The sequence below is a fragment of the Convolutriloba macropyga genome, chromosome 7 (genome assembly GCF_964194025.1).
Source record: "Convolutriloba macropyga chromosome 7, txConMacr16.3, whole genome shotgun sequence".
Taxonomy (NCBI): Eukaryota; Metazoa; Xenacoelomorpha; order Acoela; family Convolutidae; genus Convolutriloba; species Convolutriloba macropyga.
In genome coordinates, this window is record NC_134474.1 from 29,914,443 (window position 1) to 29,933,807 (window position 19,365).

At 37.1% G+C, this 19,365-nt stretch overlaps 1 protein-coding gene across 3 annotated transcripts in view; it reads right to left on the reverse strand.

The window, feature by feature from the left end:
* The window catches only part of LOC142342761 (son of sevenless homolog 1-like), a 129,502-nt gene extending 111,466 nt beyond the window's left edge, over positions 1-18,036 (reverse strand). For all 3 annotated transcript variants that reach the window (XM_075394304.1, XM_075394303.1, XM_075394302.1), the window contains exons 1-7: positions 17,923-18,036; positions 17,551-17,841; positions 17,074-17,166; positions 16,635-16,715; positions 16,116-16,346; positions 15,945-16,040; positions 4,145-4,324 (exon numbers count right to left, since the gene is read on the reverse strand). In XM_075394304.1, coding sequence (XP_075250419.1) covers positions 4,145-4,324; positions 15,945-16,040; positions 16,116-16,346; positions 16,635-16,715; positions 17,074-17,166; positions 17,551-17,841; positions 17,923-18,000 — 1,050 coding nt within the window. In that variant the 5' untranslated portion in view covers positions 18,001-18,036. The remainder of the gene's footprint in view (positions 1-4,144; positions 4,325-15,944; positions 16,041-16,115; positions 16,347-16,634; positions 16,716-17,073; positions 17,167-17,550; positions 17,842-17,922) is intronic.
* Positions 18,037-19,365: the final 1,329 nt, after the last annotated feature.

A 19,365-nucleotide genomic window follows, 5' to 3' on the forward strand; every position in this document is an offset into this window, starting at 1 on the left:
TTATAAAAGTTCGGACGTTCAATTCCTCAAGTTAAAGTTCTTAAGCACCAAATGCTGGAAATCCGTTTTTAGTCTTCTGTGAAATCACTTCAATTGACAATGATTACAATTCAAAAGGCTCTTCGGCAATCCAAATCATCTTCTTTTTGTGTCCATAATTTCACGTATAGATATTGGAAAAGATAACCTTAACACAAACTTGTGGTTAGCATTGTAACTTTGAACATACAGTTTAGTCATTTTCGAACTTATCTCACTTTTTGGGCCAATGAAGTTTTCTAGTGAAGCACTGGTTTAGTTTCCGCATCCGAAAATTGTGAGCGTCAATGCCAAAGTATTTTTTGCTGACTTCCGTTTTTCAAACGCTTATCGGTTTTGCTTTTGTTTATTGTACTTGCAGTCAGATTTTTGCTGGGTGCAAGTTATTTGTTTTGTATATTGTGGCAAGAAAAATTGGTTTGAAAACAAATAAGTATTGGACAATTTATTTCAATCGGAATGATTTTACAATGTCATCACAACAAGTCTGTTGAAAATTATTGCCATTCTCTCGTTTTTCAAGTTGAGCTTTTCCTGACCATTTTAAGCTTGCTACTGGATTCAGGCGGACTATTAGAGTTTCAGTTTTGACAGCAAAAACACTCAGTACTTGTAGCAAACATTAAACTCACATTTCTTCTTTTCCAATATTTAGAAGTGTTCCAACCTATTAAAATCATTCTTCTCCAGTGAAGAGGTATCAGAGCAGAGAAGACGAGAGCAATTGATAACAATTTGAAGTCCAACTGTGGCACAGAAAAAAGTTTTTAAATCTCAATTCAAAAAAATTGTTAAAGATTGAAACAATGCTTAGATATATGTCTTTTCTAGGAACAGCATTCCAAAATACGCATGGATTAGCAACATTGCATTCTAAGTCTAATCTGAAAACCTAAAACATGGAAACGAACAGCTAAAACTTTTTTGCAAGATGGATGTGTGTTACCCCCATTTTTCGGATCATTTTGAGCTTCCAAAAGAGGTATGAGAGCAAAGAAGACGAGAGCAATTGGTAACAATTTGAAGTCCAACGCTTGCACAAAAAAAATTTTAGCCTCTGAATTCATAAATACCGTTAAATATTTTCGGAGTTTTGCTGTTTTTTCGTGTCCGCTTTTTTTGTTATATACCGCATAAGTTCGCCATTCAAAACCATGTTAACTCTTTCCTTTTTCCAATGATTTTTGTAGCTGCGATTTGTCGAAATTATCAACAAAATTTCCATGACAAAATTGCTAGTTTTCCCCTAAATTATTTCTTTCTGCTTGGTTTTTAAACTGAATTGGTCATATGCACAGGCAAAAACAATGCGCTTATTTTTAAAATTTTTGGATTGCACTTACGAATATTGAGTGTTAACTTTCTCAAACAAGAATTCGTTTTGCATTAACTAAATTTGCCCCATTATAGTCACTTTGGCACATCGTTGGGACTTGAAGGTTAAATTCAATTTTTACTCAATCGCATAGTTCTTTTAAACAGCAGTTGCTCAGCAAGGAAATCTAAAAATTTCAAAAGAATCAGCAAGAAAATCTTTTTTTAAAGATCTCTTCAACGACCGATTCATTTTTCAATAATCCCACTTTTTTAATCTCTCCGTGAAAGATGTCGATCAGCCAAAATTGACTTGACAAAAAGTCATGGTAGCATACACTTCATAATCCCAACCAAATTTGGAGGTTGGAACAATAAATGGGAGAAGATTTTTAATCTTAGCCTGATAGATGTAGAGAACACGCACACCAATTGTGTGAATACAAAATGATTAACAAAATCTGACAAAATAGGTAATTGAAGTATTTAAATACAATAAACAAAGCAGAACAGAAACTTCTTGCTACAAGTGCAAATTTCCAATAAAAATCCCAGTAATTGGGCTTCAACATATAATACACACCATCGTATTCACTTATGTTTAAATTTGACAATTGGACTTAATTTGTGAAAACAATATCTGGCATCACTGATGGTTCTTGCAATTTTTGAAAAAGAGATTTTTATACTAGTTTCACTCTTATTTTACTCATGATAAAATATGTGTCTAGATTTTGACATAAAAATTTGGAATTCCTCTTTTTTCGAAAACAGATTGCAGACAAATGCTTGGCGATGTTGAGCATTTTTCGTTTTCGATACATTTCTGATAAATAAGTTAATTTTCTGAGAACTTCATTATCAAACAAATTGAAACTAGACTGACATTTTGTGTCCCAAAACTCATTGGACAGTAAATTAGATAACGTTGCGTAGTGATTCATATTAGTTGATTTGCTCTTTATGTGAGTCAAATTTAGTTAAACCATGACCCCGTAAAATTGCCCTTTTCTCAATTTGAAAAAATGAGATTTTTAAAATTTGCTATTCATTTTGTGATTTTATGTCTTGTTTGTTTGTTTGTTTGTTTGTTTAAGCACAATTTGATTTGATTTGTTGAATTGGGATATTCACTTTAGCTGCATCGAAGAGTTTTGAAAAATGATTTCATCAGAATACTTCTTGACAACACTTATCGAAACCGGATCCGAAAAAAATGATAACATACGACATAGCTTCAATGGGCACTCAAGCCGCGTTTTTAAAAGGAAATATAACTATCTTTAAACCCCCCTCTTGTTTTTTTCCCCTTTTCATGTCTTTCTTTTTCTCAATCAAAATAGGAGAACAGAAGTATTGCTAATTGGATCACATTTCTTTGATGATCCACAATGTAATGCCTACGTGAATCAAAAAAAGACTTGACAGGAAAATTAACTTTTTCATTTTGGACCTTCACTTTCGCTGAGCTTCGAAAAGTTTTGTTTACACTCTAAATTTTTACTAATAGCAATCATATCCTATTTGCTTCTAATGTACCCGAGGACTATCACAGTTGGTTAGAGTTTCTTGGAGATAAGGGACATCAAATAATAATTTTCTCTGATATTTCAACAAGTAAATATTTGAGAGGAAAAAAAACGGTCTTTGAAACTGTTCAAATAATCAACGTCTCAAAAAGAAAAAGATCAGAGAGAGGATCGAACGAATAAGCAGAGTCAATAACATCAAAGATAGAAAATTGTTTCAAACTGAGACTATGATAGAAGTAACTGCAAAGGTTTCTGTAATAGCTTCGTCAATACCGTGATGTGATGCCTTTCATGCATTTTAAATGCGAACAATAGAACATTTGGAGTCCCACACAGAAGCATAGGTATCTTCTTGTTTAAATTATCCAGGCACATACCATTTCTGAACGCAAACTAGCATTATACGACTCGCTGATATACTAATGTGGAACTACTTTGTATCCTAGTTGTCCTAGAGATGAGCCAATTGATAAGAGCAAAACTCCAAACGATATTTAAAAAAACTCCTACAGCAACGGCAGAAGTTTCGAAAACCATTCAAACCAACAAACTGAAACCGTAAAAAACAATTTGTCTGTCAGATCTCAATCATAATCAGATCATAATCTATTGCCTCAAACGAGAAAAACAGAATTAATTTCTTACCAAAAAAACCAAAGAGAACGACTCCACTAGCGCCTCCACGCTAGCGGGAAAATATGCCCATGGAAGGGTGAGGAAACAACCCGAATCATTTTTAACGAGGCAATAGAATTTTCTCACATTGGATTGTCATCACAAACAGACAAGAAACTGAGAAGGCAACAATAAAATTCGATAAATACGATTATCAGGTAGACTATAATAGGGTATTACGAATTAACCAAGTAATGCTACCCAATCGCCTACTACTAGTAGCCAAAACAATAACCAATAGTACTGCAATGCATAAAGTTTCTCCATAACAATGCAAATTCATGAATATAGAAAAACGAGAATCGCCTTTTACTAGCCGGGACGTATTCTCTAATTCAAATTCTCCTTAAACCATTCAATACATCAAAATACACGAAAATCAATACTCCACGCGAAAATCCTATATTATGCAGAACTCGATAGCAGCCTTTTCGTAGCGTATAATACCATCAGTCAAGCTGTCGCTTCGTGGTCAATAATGCAAACTTCAATTATCACGTCGCCTTTCCTCAAGCCACTGGCAGTATATCTATCCAACTAAGTTGGAGCTGCCCTGTACAAAAAAGTTACGAACAGCTTCTTACTTTAGTTTTCTCGAAATATTGCTGTATCGATTTGTATGATTGCAAGAATTCATTGTATCTGTTCAAGTAGTCTACTGTAGCCTGTTGGTCTTCTGCGATATTCTCTGCAAAACTGACATAGGGGTCCAGGGATATCTCCTCTGCAAACTGCAATATGGCGTCTCCGACCAGCGGAGTTTCCTTTAACACAACAGCGACAAATTAAATATGATCATTTCTAATGATTGGCTAAGAAATAATACTAAATTGTACTTAAAATTTTGAAGGTCGAATTCATTCAATCGTAAACATCAAAAGTAAAAATCACCAATTTAAATTTAAATAGTCACGCTTTCTATTTTATATCAAGAATTTCTGGGCATCACAGGTGCCATAAAAAACGTGACATTAATTTGACATGTAAAAAATAATTAACCGATTGTTTTGAAGCCTCTTTTCCCATACCCTAATTCTAGTGCCGATAATTAAGTCGGGCATAGAAAAATGAGGGGAGGGGTGTGAAGTGAGTATACGTCTCAAAAAAATTTCCCTCAATCTCATGCATACTTGGAGACTAGTCAGCTGAAAAACTCTAAGAAGACCTGATGCCCTCTGGGCGCTACCTGTTTATTCCAGAGCAAAAAAAACGCATAAAAACAAAGCCGACAGAATACCGGAAACGACTCGAAGAGTCGTTCAATATAATCTCTAAACTTACCTCACCTATATAACAAATATCCAAAAAAGAAACATCAATAAATCCCTAATAAAACTACAGGAAATGTTTCAACTGAAAATAATAAGAGTCAAAAATAATCCAGGAATCCGAATGAAGTAACTTTCCACTTTAAAAATACAAAAAAAAATATATCAAAAATCTTTGGCTTATTGTCAAAGCCATTGTTGCGAACCTGAATCCAGAACTAGAATTATCACGAATTAACCTCAAAAAAACGAACTAAACTGCAGGCAAACAGAAACCTTGCTTTATATACAAGAGACAAACAGTCATAAATGGAAAAATAGCCAACGAATCTTTAACACTATGTCAATCATTAACTTCTTAAAATCTAACCATTAAGTCACGAAAAAAAGCAAAAGAGAAAGTTTAATTGCGCACTCAAAAAACGCCGACAGAAACGTAAATAACAGCTAAAACATCACTGTTTAAAGTCGGAAGAATTAATCTCGAAAGACTAACGGGAGCTCTAATCTATTGCAGCATTCGGGGGGGGGGGGGGGAGTAACTAAAACTGCTAAGAGGGCTTCAAATGACGTTATTAGAGGTTCTTGCATACCATAATAACCTCTAAGAAAAATTAAAGTGAAAAAGACAACAATTTCGCCGCTCTTCTCATTTGACTTTTAGTAGTGAACTGCCAGTACCTGAGTTCAGCTGCTTAAAATTCTGAATGAGAGAGATTTAAATTACGCAAAATGGAAAAAAAGGGCACAAAAGTATCTCGAAACGTCAAAACTGTCAAGCGAAAAGGTGGCTTAAAAAACATAGCCGGTAGATTACCGCAAGAGACTAATAAAACTCCTTAAATCAATCCTACCTATTTGAGAAATATCGAAAAACAAAAACAAAAGCATTATATAGCTAGAAACAGCCATTTTCTAGGTATGAATGTGGGTTGGTGGGGGCCTAAGACGCCTGGGGGCGAAAGTTGGGTGCGGGGTTGGAGGGTAGGCAATTGAGAGGGGGTAGGTAGATGGGTGTTGGGGGTAGGTACGAAATGGGGTAGAGGCAGTGTAGTTGGAGGTGGTGGATTGGTAAGGGGGTTTGCGCTAGGTAATTAGGGTGTACTGTCAGAGTAGGTGAGTTGTGTACGCAGGTGGTATATAGGTTCCCAGTGGGGAGGAAGAAAATGTTTGGGGGTTGAGTAGGTGTAGGATTTGACAGAGGTCGGTAGTTGGGTGGGGAGGTAGTTTAGAAAGGTAGGAGGGACTCATATGGGATCAAAAATTATCGAAATAACCTTTTTACCTTGGATGTTACCTTTAGTCAAAAAGCCCTCGTAATGAACTTTTTCTTGACCAGCTTTGAGAAAAGATTTGGTTGACACATAAAAATCATAGTCGAATTAATCCAGGTGTCCGAAGACAACTTTCCACATTTAAAATTCCGAAAAATTTTATTGAAATTCTTGGGCTTGCTGTCAAACCCATTGTTGCGAAACTGAATCCAAATCTAGAATTATCACGAATTAAACTCTCAACAACGAACTAAAACACAGCAAAACAGAACCCTTGCTTTATATACAAGAGACAAAGTCATAAATGGAAAAAAGCCCAAGAATCTTAAACACTATGGCAATCATTAACTTCTAAAATCTAACCAATAAACCACGAAAAAAGCAAGAAAAGAGAAAGTTTCATTGCGCACTCAAAAAACGCCGACAGAAACGTAAATAACAGCTAAAATATCACCGCTTAGCGTCGGAAAAATTAATCTCGAAAGACTAGCGGGAGCTCAAACCTATTGCAGCGTTCGGGGAGGGGGGTGAGTAACTAAAACTGCTAAGAGGGCTTCGAATGACGTCATTAGAGGTTAGTGTATACCATTATAAACTCTAAGAAAAATTAAAGTGAAAAAAGACATCAATTTCGGCGCATTTTTCATTTGAATTTTAGCAGTGAACTGCCGCTCTTTCAGTTCAGCTGCTTCAAATTGTGAATGATGGAGAAATTTAAATCACGCAAAACGAAGTCAAGGCGCAAAACTCACTCGAAACGTCAAATGGTCAAGCAAATTTTTGCGGAAAAAACATAGCCGGTAGAATACCGGAAACAACTCGAAAAAACCTACTTAAATAAACCCTACTTATTTCTATCGAAAACAAAAAACCTAAGCAATATTGTAGTTAGAAACAACCAATTTTTAGTTAGCAATGAAGGTCGGTGGGCGGGCTGAAGTGGCTGGGAGCGAAAGTTGGGTGCGGGGTTGGAATGTGCGGGAAGATAGGAAGGAAGGAGGGGGTAGGTAGATAGATGCTCAAGGTAGGTAGAAAATTAGAGGTAGGTAGTGTAGTTGAAGGTGCTAGGTTGGCAAGGGGGTTTGAGGTATCGATTTTGGGTGTAGAGTCAAAGGGTAGAAGGGTGGTGTACGCAGTTGGTAGATAGGTTCCCAGGGGTGAGGAAATGTTGGGAGGCTAGGTAAGTGCAGGGTTTGGCAGGGGTCGGTAGTTGGATGGGGAGCTAGTTTAGATAGCAACGAGGCACCTATATGGGATCAAAAATTATCGAAATGACCTTTTCATCTTGAATTTTACTATCAGTTTCTAATTATTCTCTATTACAAACTAAGCTACTGCTACAATCCAATGTTCAAAAACAGAAGTCACCGTTCTAGAACAGCAGTCAAAGTTCGCAGGCAAAAAAACAAGTTCAAGTCATGAATAAACTTGCAGCAAAAAAACTGTAGAATCCCAATACTCCTCTTTGACTAGTAAAAAGGCCAACATGTTTACAATAATTGCTTCCAGCTTCGTTCAGGAGCAATTACACATCAACAAAATTTACCTAAATTCTGGGACAGTTTCTAAGGTCAAGATTTACTCCATGAGACTTAAAACAAACTAATCGGTTGACAAAGCGATACTCTATCGGAAACCTGAAAGTCACAAATTTGTCGCACAACCGACCTGAAAGCCAAAAGACAAACATTATAACTCACGGACAACTTCCCGTCCCTCACTGACCTGTTTATCCTATTTTTAAGGACGAAAAGTCAAATGCGTCAGATGAAAAACTAGTCAGGCAGAAAATCGCAGAAAAAACATAGCCGGTATAATACCTAAAATGGCTCGAAGAGTCGTCCAATAAAAACTCTCAATTTACCTCACCTACCCTGGATGTTACGTTTAGTTCCTAATTTTAAATAAATACAAACTAACTATTGCTTAACTCCAATGTTCAAAAAGAGAAGTCAACGTTTTAAATCATAAAATGTTTGTAAACAAAAGTCAAAAGTTCAAGCAACGAACAAACTTGCATCAGCTAAAAAAACCTGTAGAATCCCAATACTCATCGTTGAGACGTAAAAAGACCAACACGTTTAAAATAATTTCTTAAAACTTTGTTCGAGAATAATTAAACAACCAAAAATTACCTAACTTCTGGGACAGATTCTAATGTCAAGATTCACTCAATGAGACTCGAAATAAACTAATCAATACTCTACCGGAAACCCAAAAGTCAAAAATTGTATCGCACTACAGACATGAACTAAGAGACAAACAATTAAACTCAAGGACATTTGCATCTAGCATTTTAAATGCGATAGAACAAGTTGAAAAAGGAAAACATAATCCACTGACGTCGCGAGAATTGCTTCTAAACAATCTGCGAGTGTTTGGCTTCGGTAGTATCCAGCTGGCGCTTAGGGATGCAAGCATTGGGGTGCCAAGCTTATAACTGGGGTCATCTTCTAATACAATTGTTACTGACTTTGTTTGAGAGCAAATAATTATCAATTGCAGGAACACACAGAACGCAATTTAAACAAATGTTCTCAGTTACGAGCTCTTTACGTGGATAAAAAAAATAAAATCAGGAAACAATAACAGAAGCTTATCAGATGTACGTAACTTTTAGCAATTTAGTCACATATGCTGTTACACGAAGATTTTGAACTCGAAAAACAGGGAAAACTAATTTCAAACGACCGGCTGGCTTTGGTAATAGCTTAATAGGACTTAGGGATGATATCATTATTGCTTGCATAAGCAGGGTGGTCAGCTGAGTTGGAGTCCCATGGGGGGTGAGATTTGGGAGGGCTGGAAGAGGGTGATCCAAGTCTCGAGGTTGACGGAAGAGTTCTGGGGGAGATCGGGAAAGACAAATCGGGGTCGAATTGGGAATTAGGAAATGGCACTCATAAAAAGCCACCTCCGGGTTTTACCTTTATCCCGTTTTTGAGGAAAAAAACTTGAGAAGCTGAGACGTAGAAAATTGCTACGATCTTTGTTTGAGAGTAATTAAAGGTCTTCTGTCCTTCTTCGAAGCACTTCATTCAAAAAAACTAAGTAGTGGATCTTTTGGAATTTAAATTCAATTGCCGCAATTTTACTTGATTAAAGATATCAAACAATTTAAATTGGAGTTACATTCTTTCATTGAGTGAATTTTAAAAATAAGAGTCGTTACCCACCCCCAACCCGTCATCGTCTGCCACAAATTCCTTCGTGAAAAATTCCACTTACTAACTCCTCGCTCATTGGAGGAGTAGGGCTTTGGTGCAAAAAATTTCACTTACTATCTCCTCACTCATTGGAGTAGAGAATTGTGGCGAGTATAATACTAGGAAACTCGAGCTTAAAAAAAAAAGAAACTTAAAAACTCGTCAAATAATGTCAAATTAGACTCGATAACGCGAAAAAATTCAAAACAAACGAGAAAGACAATGTCCAAAATTTCCTCAATTACAACAAAGGTTACCAGTAATCTTGTCCCACCTGCGGTAATTGCGATACAAAAATGTAAAAATAAAACTTTCATACTAATTGATCTTCAATTTTCACAATTTAAAACTGATCTATATCTGTCGCTTGAGGTCAAAGCTGGGAGGGGGTAGGTAGGTAGGTGTTGGGGGTAGGTACGAAATGGGGTATAGGTAGTGCAGTTGGAGGTGGTAGGATGGTAAGGGGGTTCGCGGTAGGTATTTAGGGTGTACGGTCAAAGAGTAGGTGGGTGGTGTACGCAGGTGGTAGATAGGCTCCCAGGGGCCAGGAAAATATTTGGGGGTTAGGCAAGTGTAAGGTTTGACAGAGGTCGGCAATTTGGAGGCGAACTAGTTTAGAAAGGTAGAAGGGACTCAGCTGGGATCAAATATTATCGAAATGACATTTAGACCTTGAATTTTACCTTCAGTTCCAAATTAATAAAAATTACAAACTAAGAAGTCAACGTTCTAAATCATAAGTCAATGTTTGTAAACAAAAGTGAAAAGTTCGAGTTAAACATCAACCAAAATTTACCTAACTTCTCGGACAGATTCAATGGTCAAGATTAACTCAATGAGACTTGCAACAAACTAATCTACACTCCACCGAAAACCCAGAAGTCAATAATTTTATCGCACTACAGACATGAACTAAAAGACAAACAATTGAACTCACGGACACTTTCATCTTACATTTTAAATGCGATAGAACAAGTTGCAGAAGGAAAACATAACCCACTGACGTCGCGCCAATTGCTTCTAAACAACTTGCGAGTGTTTGGCTTCAGTAGTATCCAGCTGGCGCTTAGGGATGCAAGCATTGGGGTGCCAAGCTTATAACTGGGGTCATCTTCTAATACAATTGTTACTGACTTTCTTTGAGAGCAAATAATTACCAATTGCAGGAACAGTAGACACAGAACGCAATTTAAAAACAAATGTTCTCAGTTACGAGCTCTTTACGTGGAAAAAAAATTAAATTAAGGAAACAAGAATAGAAGCTTATCAGATGTACGTAACTTTTAGCGATTTAGTCACATATGCTGTTACACGAAGACTTTGAACTCACAAGATGAAACATTGTCGAAAAACTTTGGGAAAACTAATTTCAAACGACCGGCTGACTTTGGTAATAGCTTAATAGGACTTAGGGATGATATCATTATTGCTTGCATAAGCAGGGTGGTCAGCTGAGTTGGAGTCCCATGGGGGTGAGACTTGGGAGGGCTGGAAGAGGGGATCCAAGTCGCGAGGTTGACGGAAGGAGTTCTGGAGGGATCGGGAAAGACAAATCGGGGTCAAATTCGGAATTAAGAAATGGCTTCATAAAAAAGCCACCTCCGGGTTTTACCTCTTTATCCCGTTTTTGAGGACAGAAACTTGAGAAGCTGGGACGTAGAAAATGGCTACGATCTTTGTTTGAGAGTAAATAAAGATCGTCTGTCCTTCGTAGCACTTCATTTAAAAAACTAAGTAGTGGATTTTTTGGAATTTAAATTCATTTGGCGCAAATTTACTTGATTAAAGATATCAAACAGTTTAAATTGGAGTTACCTTCTTTCAATGAGTGAATCTTAAAAATAAGAGTCGTTACCCACCCCCTCCCCCCAACCCGTCATCGTCTGCCACAAATTCCTTCGTGAAAAATTCCACTTACTAACTCCTCGCTCATTGGAGGAGTAGGGCTTTGGTGCAAAAAATTTCATTTACTATCTCCTCACTCATTTGAGTAGAGAATTGGGGCGAGTATAATACTAGGAAACTCGAGCTTAAACGAAACTAAAAAAACTCGTCAAATAATGTCAAATTAGACTCGATAACGCGGAAAAATTCCAAACAAACGAGAAAGACTGCGCAAAATTTCCTCAATTTCAACAAAGGTTACCAGTAATCTTGTCCCACCTGCGGTAATTGCGATACAACATTGTAAAAATAAAACTTTCATACTAACTGATCTTCAATTTTCATAATTTAAAACTGATCTATATCTGTCGCTTGAGATCAAAGCTGGGAAGGGGTAGGTAGGTAGGTGTTGGGGGTAGGTACGAAATGGGGTATAGGTAGTGCAGTTGGAGGTGGTAGGATGGTAAGGGGGTTCGCGGTAGGTATTTAGGGTGTACGGTTAAAGAGTAGGTGGGTGGTGTACGCAGGTGGTAGATAGGCTCCCAGGGGCCAGGAAAATATTTGGGGGTTAGGCAAGTGTAAGGTTTGACAGAGGTCGGCAATTTGGAGGCGAACTAGTTTAGAAAGGTAGAAGGGACTCAGCTGGGATCAAATATTATCGAAATGACATTTTGACCTTGAATTTTACCTTCGGTTCCAAATTATTAAAAATTACCAGCTAAGAAGTCAACGTTCTAAATCATAAGTCAAAGCTTGTAAAAAAGTTCAAGTAATACATCAACCAGAATTTACCTAACCTATGCGATAGATTCTAATGTCAGGATTCACTCAATGAGACTTGAAATAAACTAATCGATAATCTACCGGAAACCCAAAAGTCAAAAATTTTATCACACGACAGACATGAACTCAGAGACAATCAATTAAACTCAAGGACATTTTCATCTCGCATTTTAAATGCGATAGAACAATTTGAAAAAGGAAAAGATAACCCACTGACGTCGCGCGAAATGCTCCTAAACAATCTGCGAGTGTTTGGCTTCGGTAGTATCTAGCTGGCGCTTAGCGATGCAAGCATTGGGGTGTCAAGCATTTAAGTGGGGTCATCTTCTAATACACTTGTTACTAACATTGTTCGAGAGCAATTAATTAAGAAGAGAAAAATAGACACAGAACGCGATTTAAAAACACGAATGTTCTCAGTTACGAGCTCTTTACGCGGGTAAAAAAATAATGAAATCAGGAAACAAGCACAGAAGCTTATCAAATATGTAATTTTTAGCGATTTAGTCAAATATGGTGTTACACGAAAAATTTGAACCCACAAGATGAACAAGGGCCGAACAAGGGGAAAACAAATTTCAAACGAACTGCTGGCTTTGGTAATAGCTAAAGGGTACTTACGAACTTAGGGATGATAGCATTATGGCGTGCATAAGCAGGGGGTCAGCTGAGTGGAAGCCCCATGGTGGGTGAGATTTGGAGGGCTCGACGAGGGGGAACCAAGTCGCGAGGTTGACGGAAGGAGTTCTGGGGGGAAGTCGGGACAAGACAGTCGGAGGTAAAACTCGGAAATAAGAAACGGCTCTCATAAAAACAACTTCCGGGCTTTACGCGGATCACAGAATCAACACAATCGAGCTTTTTCTCAACGGCCGTAATTCTGTCCAGAGCAGATAGTTCTGCAGTAAAGCTAGGAGTACGGGTACAACCACCACAGAACCAGTAGATCATTCCTTTGATATTTGCGGTACTTGGAATTCCCAAACAACCAAAGTGAACATATATTTTCTTACATTTGACACAAAACGCACTCACTTGTACATGGCTCGTTACAAATATTGCAGATAGGTTCGGGCGGTGGCGGCGGTAACATTGTAACTTGGGATAAAAGGGGGACTAAGGGAAGTGGCCGCTAGGGGCCTAAACTAATTAGCCAAGCAAATGTGGAGAACCCTCACACCAAATGTTTGACTAAGGGAAATATTTAGGATGGCAAAAAACGTAGGGAAACAATCAAGCAGATGCGGAGAACTCTCGCCAAATGCGTGATACCAAATATGGAATCGTAGATAATTCTCGTTTAATATCTTCCGCCGGAATCTGAAATCCCCGGTAAATGGGGCTACTCAAACAAAGTCCGGCCTCTGAAACCACAGTAAATAACAACAATCAAAAGCTGAAACAGAAATAAATAGCCTCCGGGGTGCACTTGGAGACTATTTAGTAAGTTTATCACAACACTTAGGCTTACTCAAACAGGCTACAATACAAAAATCTTGCTAAAGTTCGTAATATTAATAACCATTAGCTTCAGTCAAGAGACTATCGAGTATCCCAATTTCAGTCCCTAAACAATTTCACTGGCTCATAGAGATCCATAAACCTGGAACATGATAATTTTAAGAAAATTCAAAAAAATTTAAATTTTATCACAAAAATGCTAAAACTTAATGACCTAAGTTTTTGCAAATTTCTGATTTTCGAAAATTATGATCATGTTCAAGTTTTATGGATCTTTATGAGCCAGTGAAACTGTTTTAGGACTGAAATAAGGATACTAGATAGTCTCGACTGAAGCAAATGGTTCTGAAGATAATAATATCACAATAACCATTCCATTAATTTCAAAATATTGATAACCCTTCCATTAATTTCAGAAACCATGAAACAGCTTATTATCTAACATCGCTAGTCGTAAAACAATTCCGTCAAAAATACTGAAATCTTTCAGTAAATTCACTCGAAAAAATATGCCGTCGGACGCTTTCCGCTCAAACAACGGTACGACTTGAGACCAACTAAATAATAAAGGAGTAACACATCTGCTACCGATTGATCTCGTTGACGTTGACGAAAGTCAGATCCGTTCAAGCAAGAGAAAACTATAGAGCAAAAAAAGTCAGGCTGAAATTAGGAATATAAAAATACATTTACAATACGTACTTCAAACTTCGTACGAGAATGATTAAACATAACTTTATGCTTATGAATACACTTCAAAACATAGCTGGCAGATTGCCAGAAAAGAGCCGCACAAGATTCTTAGATCTGCAGTCTCAAAAAGATGGTAAGGGCTTAATAAAAGAGCTTAATACCACTCTCAGCTCGCAAAGATTCTAATGAACTTTGATAACCTAATTCTCAATGAATTAATGACCAGGCTCTATCGGTTTATCCGGTCTCTTGATTTTGACTTCGACAGAATTCACTAGATTGCGTAATTCAATGCATGAAAGAACTTAAAATACATTCAGTTGAAACAATGAGTGGGGTAAGACAGAAGTCAAACGTGAAAATTGTTACTTATTTAAAACGAAAAACGTGATCAAAAGGTAAAGCAAATTTTAAAAAGAGCGCCTAAATAGCCGTAGAGAGTGACGGCGGCCATTAAAAAGACCAAAAAAGAATTTTTAAAAAAATTTCTGGGCTTTTGTAATTTAAGATTAGGTTTAACTTATTGCTGAACCTATTAGTTGCCCTTAAATACCCTTCAGTTCGAGTGAAACACACTCATTTGACCGTTTCTCTTCGAATTAAAAGAAAAGTCAATTTCAGAGACAATTCGATTTCTGAGTCATTTTTGAGAGCGAGTTAAGTCACGTTTGACCAAAAATTTAATCAACCGAATCAACAAAAAAACATTTTTCACTAAGAGTAAAATACGGCGTCACGCATGCAGTTCAGTTGAAGTTGAATGAACGAATGAAATGAAGAAAAAGCAGAATTGAAGGGGTGATTGTTACGTCATATGGTCGTAAAACAAAAATCCTGTTGACAAACTTAAAAAACAGCAGGATAAGTCCTGACATACAATTCGAATTTTCATTGACTAAATTAAAAAAACTATACCTAGAATGGACAATGATTGGACTAGGAAAATCATTTAGAAAAATCAGAAAAAACCAAACAGCTAAAAAAACAGTTAAAATCAATGTCAGAATGCCGCATGTGAACAAAAAACAACCAGCGAGAAAGCAAACTTAAACCCATTTTCCCACTACCTGAAAATTAGAGCGCAAAAATTTCACGCTGTAAAACCACTCACTTTTTTGCTCCACTTCCTGTTGCGGCGTGACCAAAATCATCACTCCAATTTGACTCCAAAAATCATAAAAATGAGTGAACAGATCTTGAAACATAGCTGGCAAATTGCCAGAAATTAGCCACAATAGGTTCCTAGATCTGTAGTCTCAAAAAGGCAAAAAAAAAGACAGATCAAAAAAGAAACTTATTCTTTTCATTAAGGGCAGATATGTTAACTTTTGATTAAGAATCTGTATAACTTTTTGCTGTTTCTATATCCTGCTCTTAAATAACCTTCAATTAAGGTGACAAGCACTCATTTGATGATATATCTGCGAATTAAAGTTTGAGAGTGAGGTAAGTCACGTGTGACCAAAAATTTAATCACGCGAATGAACAAAAAACTAGCTCCACAAAGAGTGAAAACTGACGTCACGCACGCAATTCAGTTGAAATTGTTTGAAAGAATGAACAAACAGCAGATTTGAAGTGGTTGTGACGTCATTTGGTCTTTAAAAAAATCTTGACGACGAAATAAATAAAAAAAACAAGAGAAGGCCAATAATAGCCTCAGCTATTGCTTCGCGGCTATTAAAAAAGACAGCGCCCTAATACAATTCAATTCTTCGAATTGTAAAAACCAAGAAAAGGCCAATAATAGGCTCAGCTAGCTCTTTGCGGCTATTAATCATTAAAGAATTCGGGCATAACACAGCTGCAACTTACATTTCCATAAAATTCTAAAATTCCTTCTAAACGTGGCAAGAAGAGGCTTGACATTTCATGCACTGTGTTGACACTGCAGAAAATATCCTCAAATTTCTGAAACAAAGTACATTCCAACCCATGACTGCATTATTGATGCTAAAATTCGAAACAATATAAAGACAAACGTACCTGTTTAGGGACACCCTCTAAATCTTGCAGTGGGGCAATGAACACAAACAAAATCATCTGAATATTTCGGAGGTTCTGCCTTTCTTCTGCTATTAAAAGCTTAGCAACTGAACGGTATTTCTCCGTCAAAGCCTCTTTATCCAAATTTTCCCAATCTTGGTAGCTCTGTCCATCCTCCAGCATTGGTCTATCGTTGACATCTCGGCTAATTTCGAGTAACTCGAGCAGAACCTTAACATTGATGTTATTATTGAAAGAAGCGAGGTCAAGGGCTTCAATGCTCTCATATTGTATTAAAGGCCTATTAGGATACTTCGAACCTCTTTCGCTTGTCATGTTAGGACTTAACTCTAGCAGTAAACAACGCAAAATGCGTGACCTTTCAAACTTTCGCCAACTGATTGTAATAAACAATGAAATATATTTGCCAGGGTTATTTGACCTTTTACTTTGATTTTCAGTCTAGCATGGTGACTCAGCAATATGACCGAATAATGATGGTGAACTTATTTGGCTAACCTTATCCGCGCAAAGTGAATTTTTCACATCTTCCACTTTCATCTCTAAGCACTTCAAATTTTTGACAAACGATCCGATTAGCTGAAACAAAAAAGCGTTGAAAACGTTTAAACGCTGAGTAAAAACATAAGTTTTCAAGAATGTGTCAAAATTGAATACAATCAGCTAAAAACCGAGCTCTGTTACTGTGTTTTTGATGTTCACATTATGTTCAGCACCAGTTACATTTCACTTTAACAAATAAAAATTTACAGTTGTTAAATATTGCTGGATACTACCAATGAACAAATAATGTTTTGTTATCACTGATCAATGTTTCCGGTTTCTTTTTAAACACGATGTAGATATTTACGAATATAAATACAAAACAAGTCTACTAAGACAGGAGGGAGACTTGTACCGCTCTACCCTCGAGCAGTAACGAAATGACATCACAAACCCGAATTAAATCTACGCAGAGGAACTCCACGCATCCTGCTATTAACCATATCACGTCCTCGTTTACTTCAGTAACTGGTAGTTGGAAAAATTCCTGAAACAGAAAAAGAATTGCCGAAACTGGATAAGTATACTTAGGTCGATATTGGGATCTTTGCATTCGAGGGCATGAAACAGCTGAGAGTCACACAGAATAGCTGGTTTGTTTATTTGAGCTCTCATCTTTTGAAGGTTGTGTCAATACTTCAGACGGTACAGCCTCAAAACAATTGCCATTAACTACATCCCGCTTACATTGATGTGCCTCATCTGACCTAATTTACTTGTCATTTACAGACTTTCACCTCTTTTTATGTTACAGTAGCATTCATAATACTGCAAACATTCAAAGCAAAAATTTCCGAATCAAAGTTGAGGCACATAAAAATCCCGACGCGGCAATTAACTTCTGGATGAAATTTAGGTTTGTATATCTTACCCTGCAAATTAGACAGCGCAGTTTGGCATAAGGAAGCAGAAATTGGTCCTTTCCTTGAGTAGTTTGTTTTCCATTTTTTGGCTGCCTATTAGTTATTGAATCTAAAGCCTCTGATACAGCCCAATGATTTAAGGGAGGGGGGAATTTTGACATAATAACGTCCTTTATGACATCTATTTCGTTGGAAAAGGTAGTACAAATTGGATAAAGACATTTGGTTAATATTAAATCCTGGATATACAGGGCTGCAGAATCTGTCAAGGTAAGGGTAGGATGTATCTCAATCAGAATCTAAACAGAAGTTCACATTTCACAAGCTTTTAAGTTAATTGTCGATCAAATGTTAAACTCTTTGAAATTTTGTTTACTTGCCTTCTCTAAACCTTCTATAAGAATTTTCTCCCATTTAGATCTATTTGCGTCTGATTTGAAATCATATTTAACATCCATTTCTAGAACGAAATAAAATTAGCAACAATTTAATACCACAATGTGTCACTGCGCTGCTCCGTGCTAGCAGGGAAGATCACATAACTTTTATTCAGGGGAAGGACCAAACGGTGAAAAGACAGCCTATCCAACAATGCCTACAGTACCTTTCATTAAAAAATGGGATACAGCCATTCCCTGGTTCTCAGATGTATGACATAACTAGTGAAGCAGGAAGCTATGCCGAACAAGATGACAACTCTGTCCGTGAAGACAGGTCAAAACGACCGCATGAAAACTATTAGATCTTCTCGGAATTCACCTTTGAGGTCTCTGGGGACGATGAGCTTCATCAGGAGTCTGAGTCACTTCATCAGGAGTATAATCACAAAATTATCCAGAGAGATCTCAAAGTATTTGAAGACATCTGATTGGAAACAGCCAATACGTTCAAATTAAACTGATCTTGTGTTACGGCTTGACAACATCAACGACACTCTAAGTTCACATAGATCAAAGTGTGCGATCATGAGGATCTTGTGGAATATATACAGCAAAAAGAATTCTGCGTCAATAATTGAGCTATGATATACTGTATCACAGACGGAGACCAGCTATTCAGGAGTCTGTTGAAAAAATTATTTCAGTGAAACAGTTCAAAAAGCACATGCCGAGACGAAAACATCAAGATGGTTGCCGCATGCGCCAACACAGCACTACAACGGAAATCTGAGCTGTAATTGAGGACTTTATATTGTTTGAGGCATCAGCAGGTCTCTTGAAGTCAAAGGTAAGCATAAGTTTGAGAAACGACGTTGCTTAGTTGACCAGATTTAGGTCGCTCCCGTGGAGTTTCAGCTCCATTTCATTTGTTGTCGAAGTGGTTATCAAAATACAACCTTTCAAATTCTGTCCCCATACTTCACCCTCCCATTTAATTACTTCTGTAAAGATGGTATACATTTCTCTTTCTATGGGCACCATATGTCTGCTAGTTATTGAACCCACATTTTGAATACTTGACTTGTTAATTACTCATGTTTTCATATTATTAACAGCCGTGTGAGACGAAGTTCGTTTTCAATAAATAATAAACTGACAAAATTTGCTAAAAAGTCGATCGCCGTAAGTTAAATGAGATAACCAACGAAGAACCGTTTCTATCGTATTGCTCCAGTAATTTTGACGAGCTTCTCAGTCAATGGTATCAAAGGCTTAACCAAATTCTCAATAAAGCAAGCGTTAATGTCTACATACCTCCAGCGTCGTCGCGGTACTCTATTGAAAAATCAACCATTGCAAATTGTTTTAGCCAATACATCAATCTTTTTCTTTTGCATACTCTAGAGATATGACAAACAATTCCTACTATTTTCTTGGTGACTT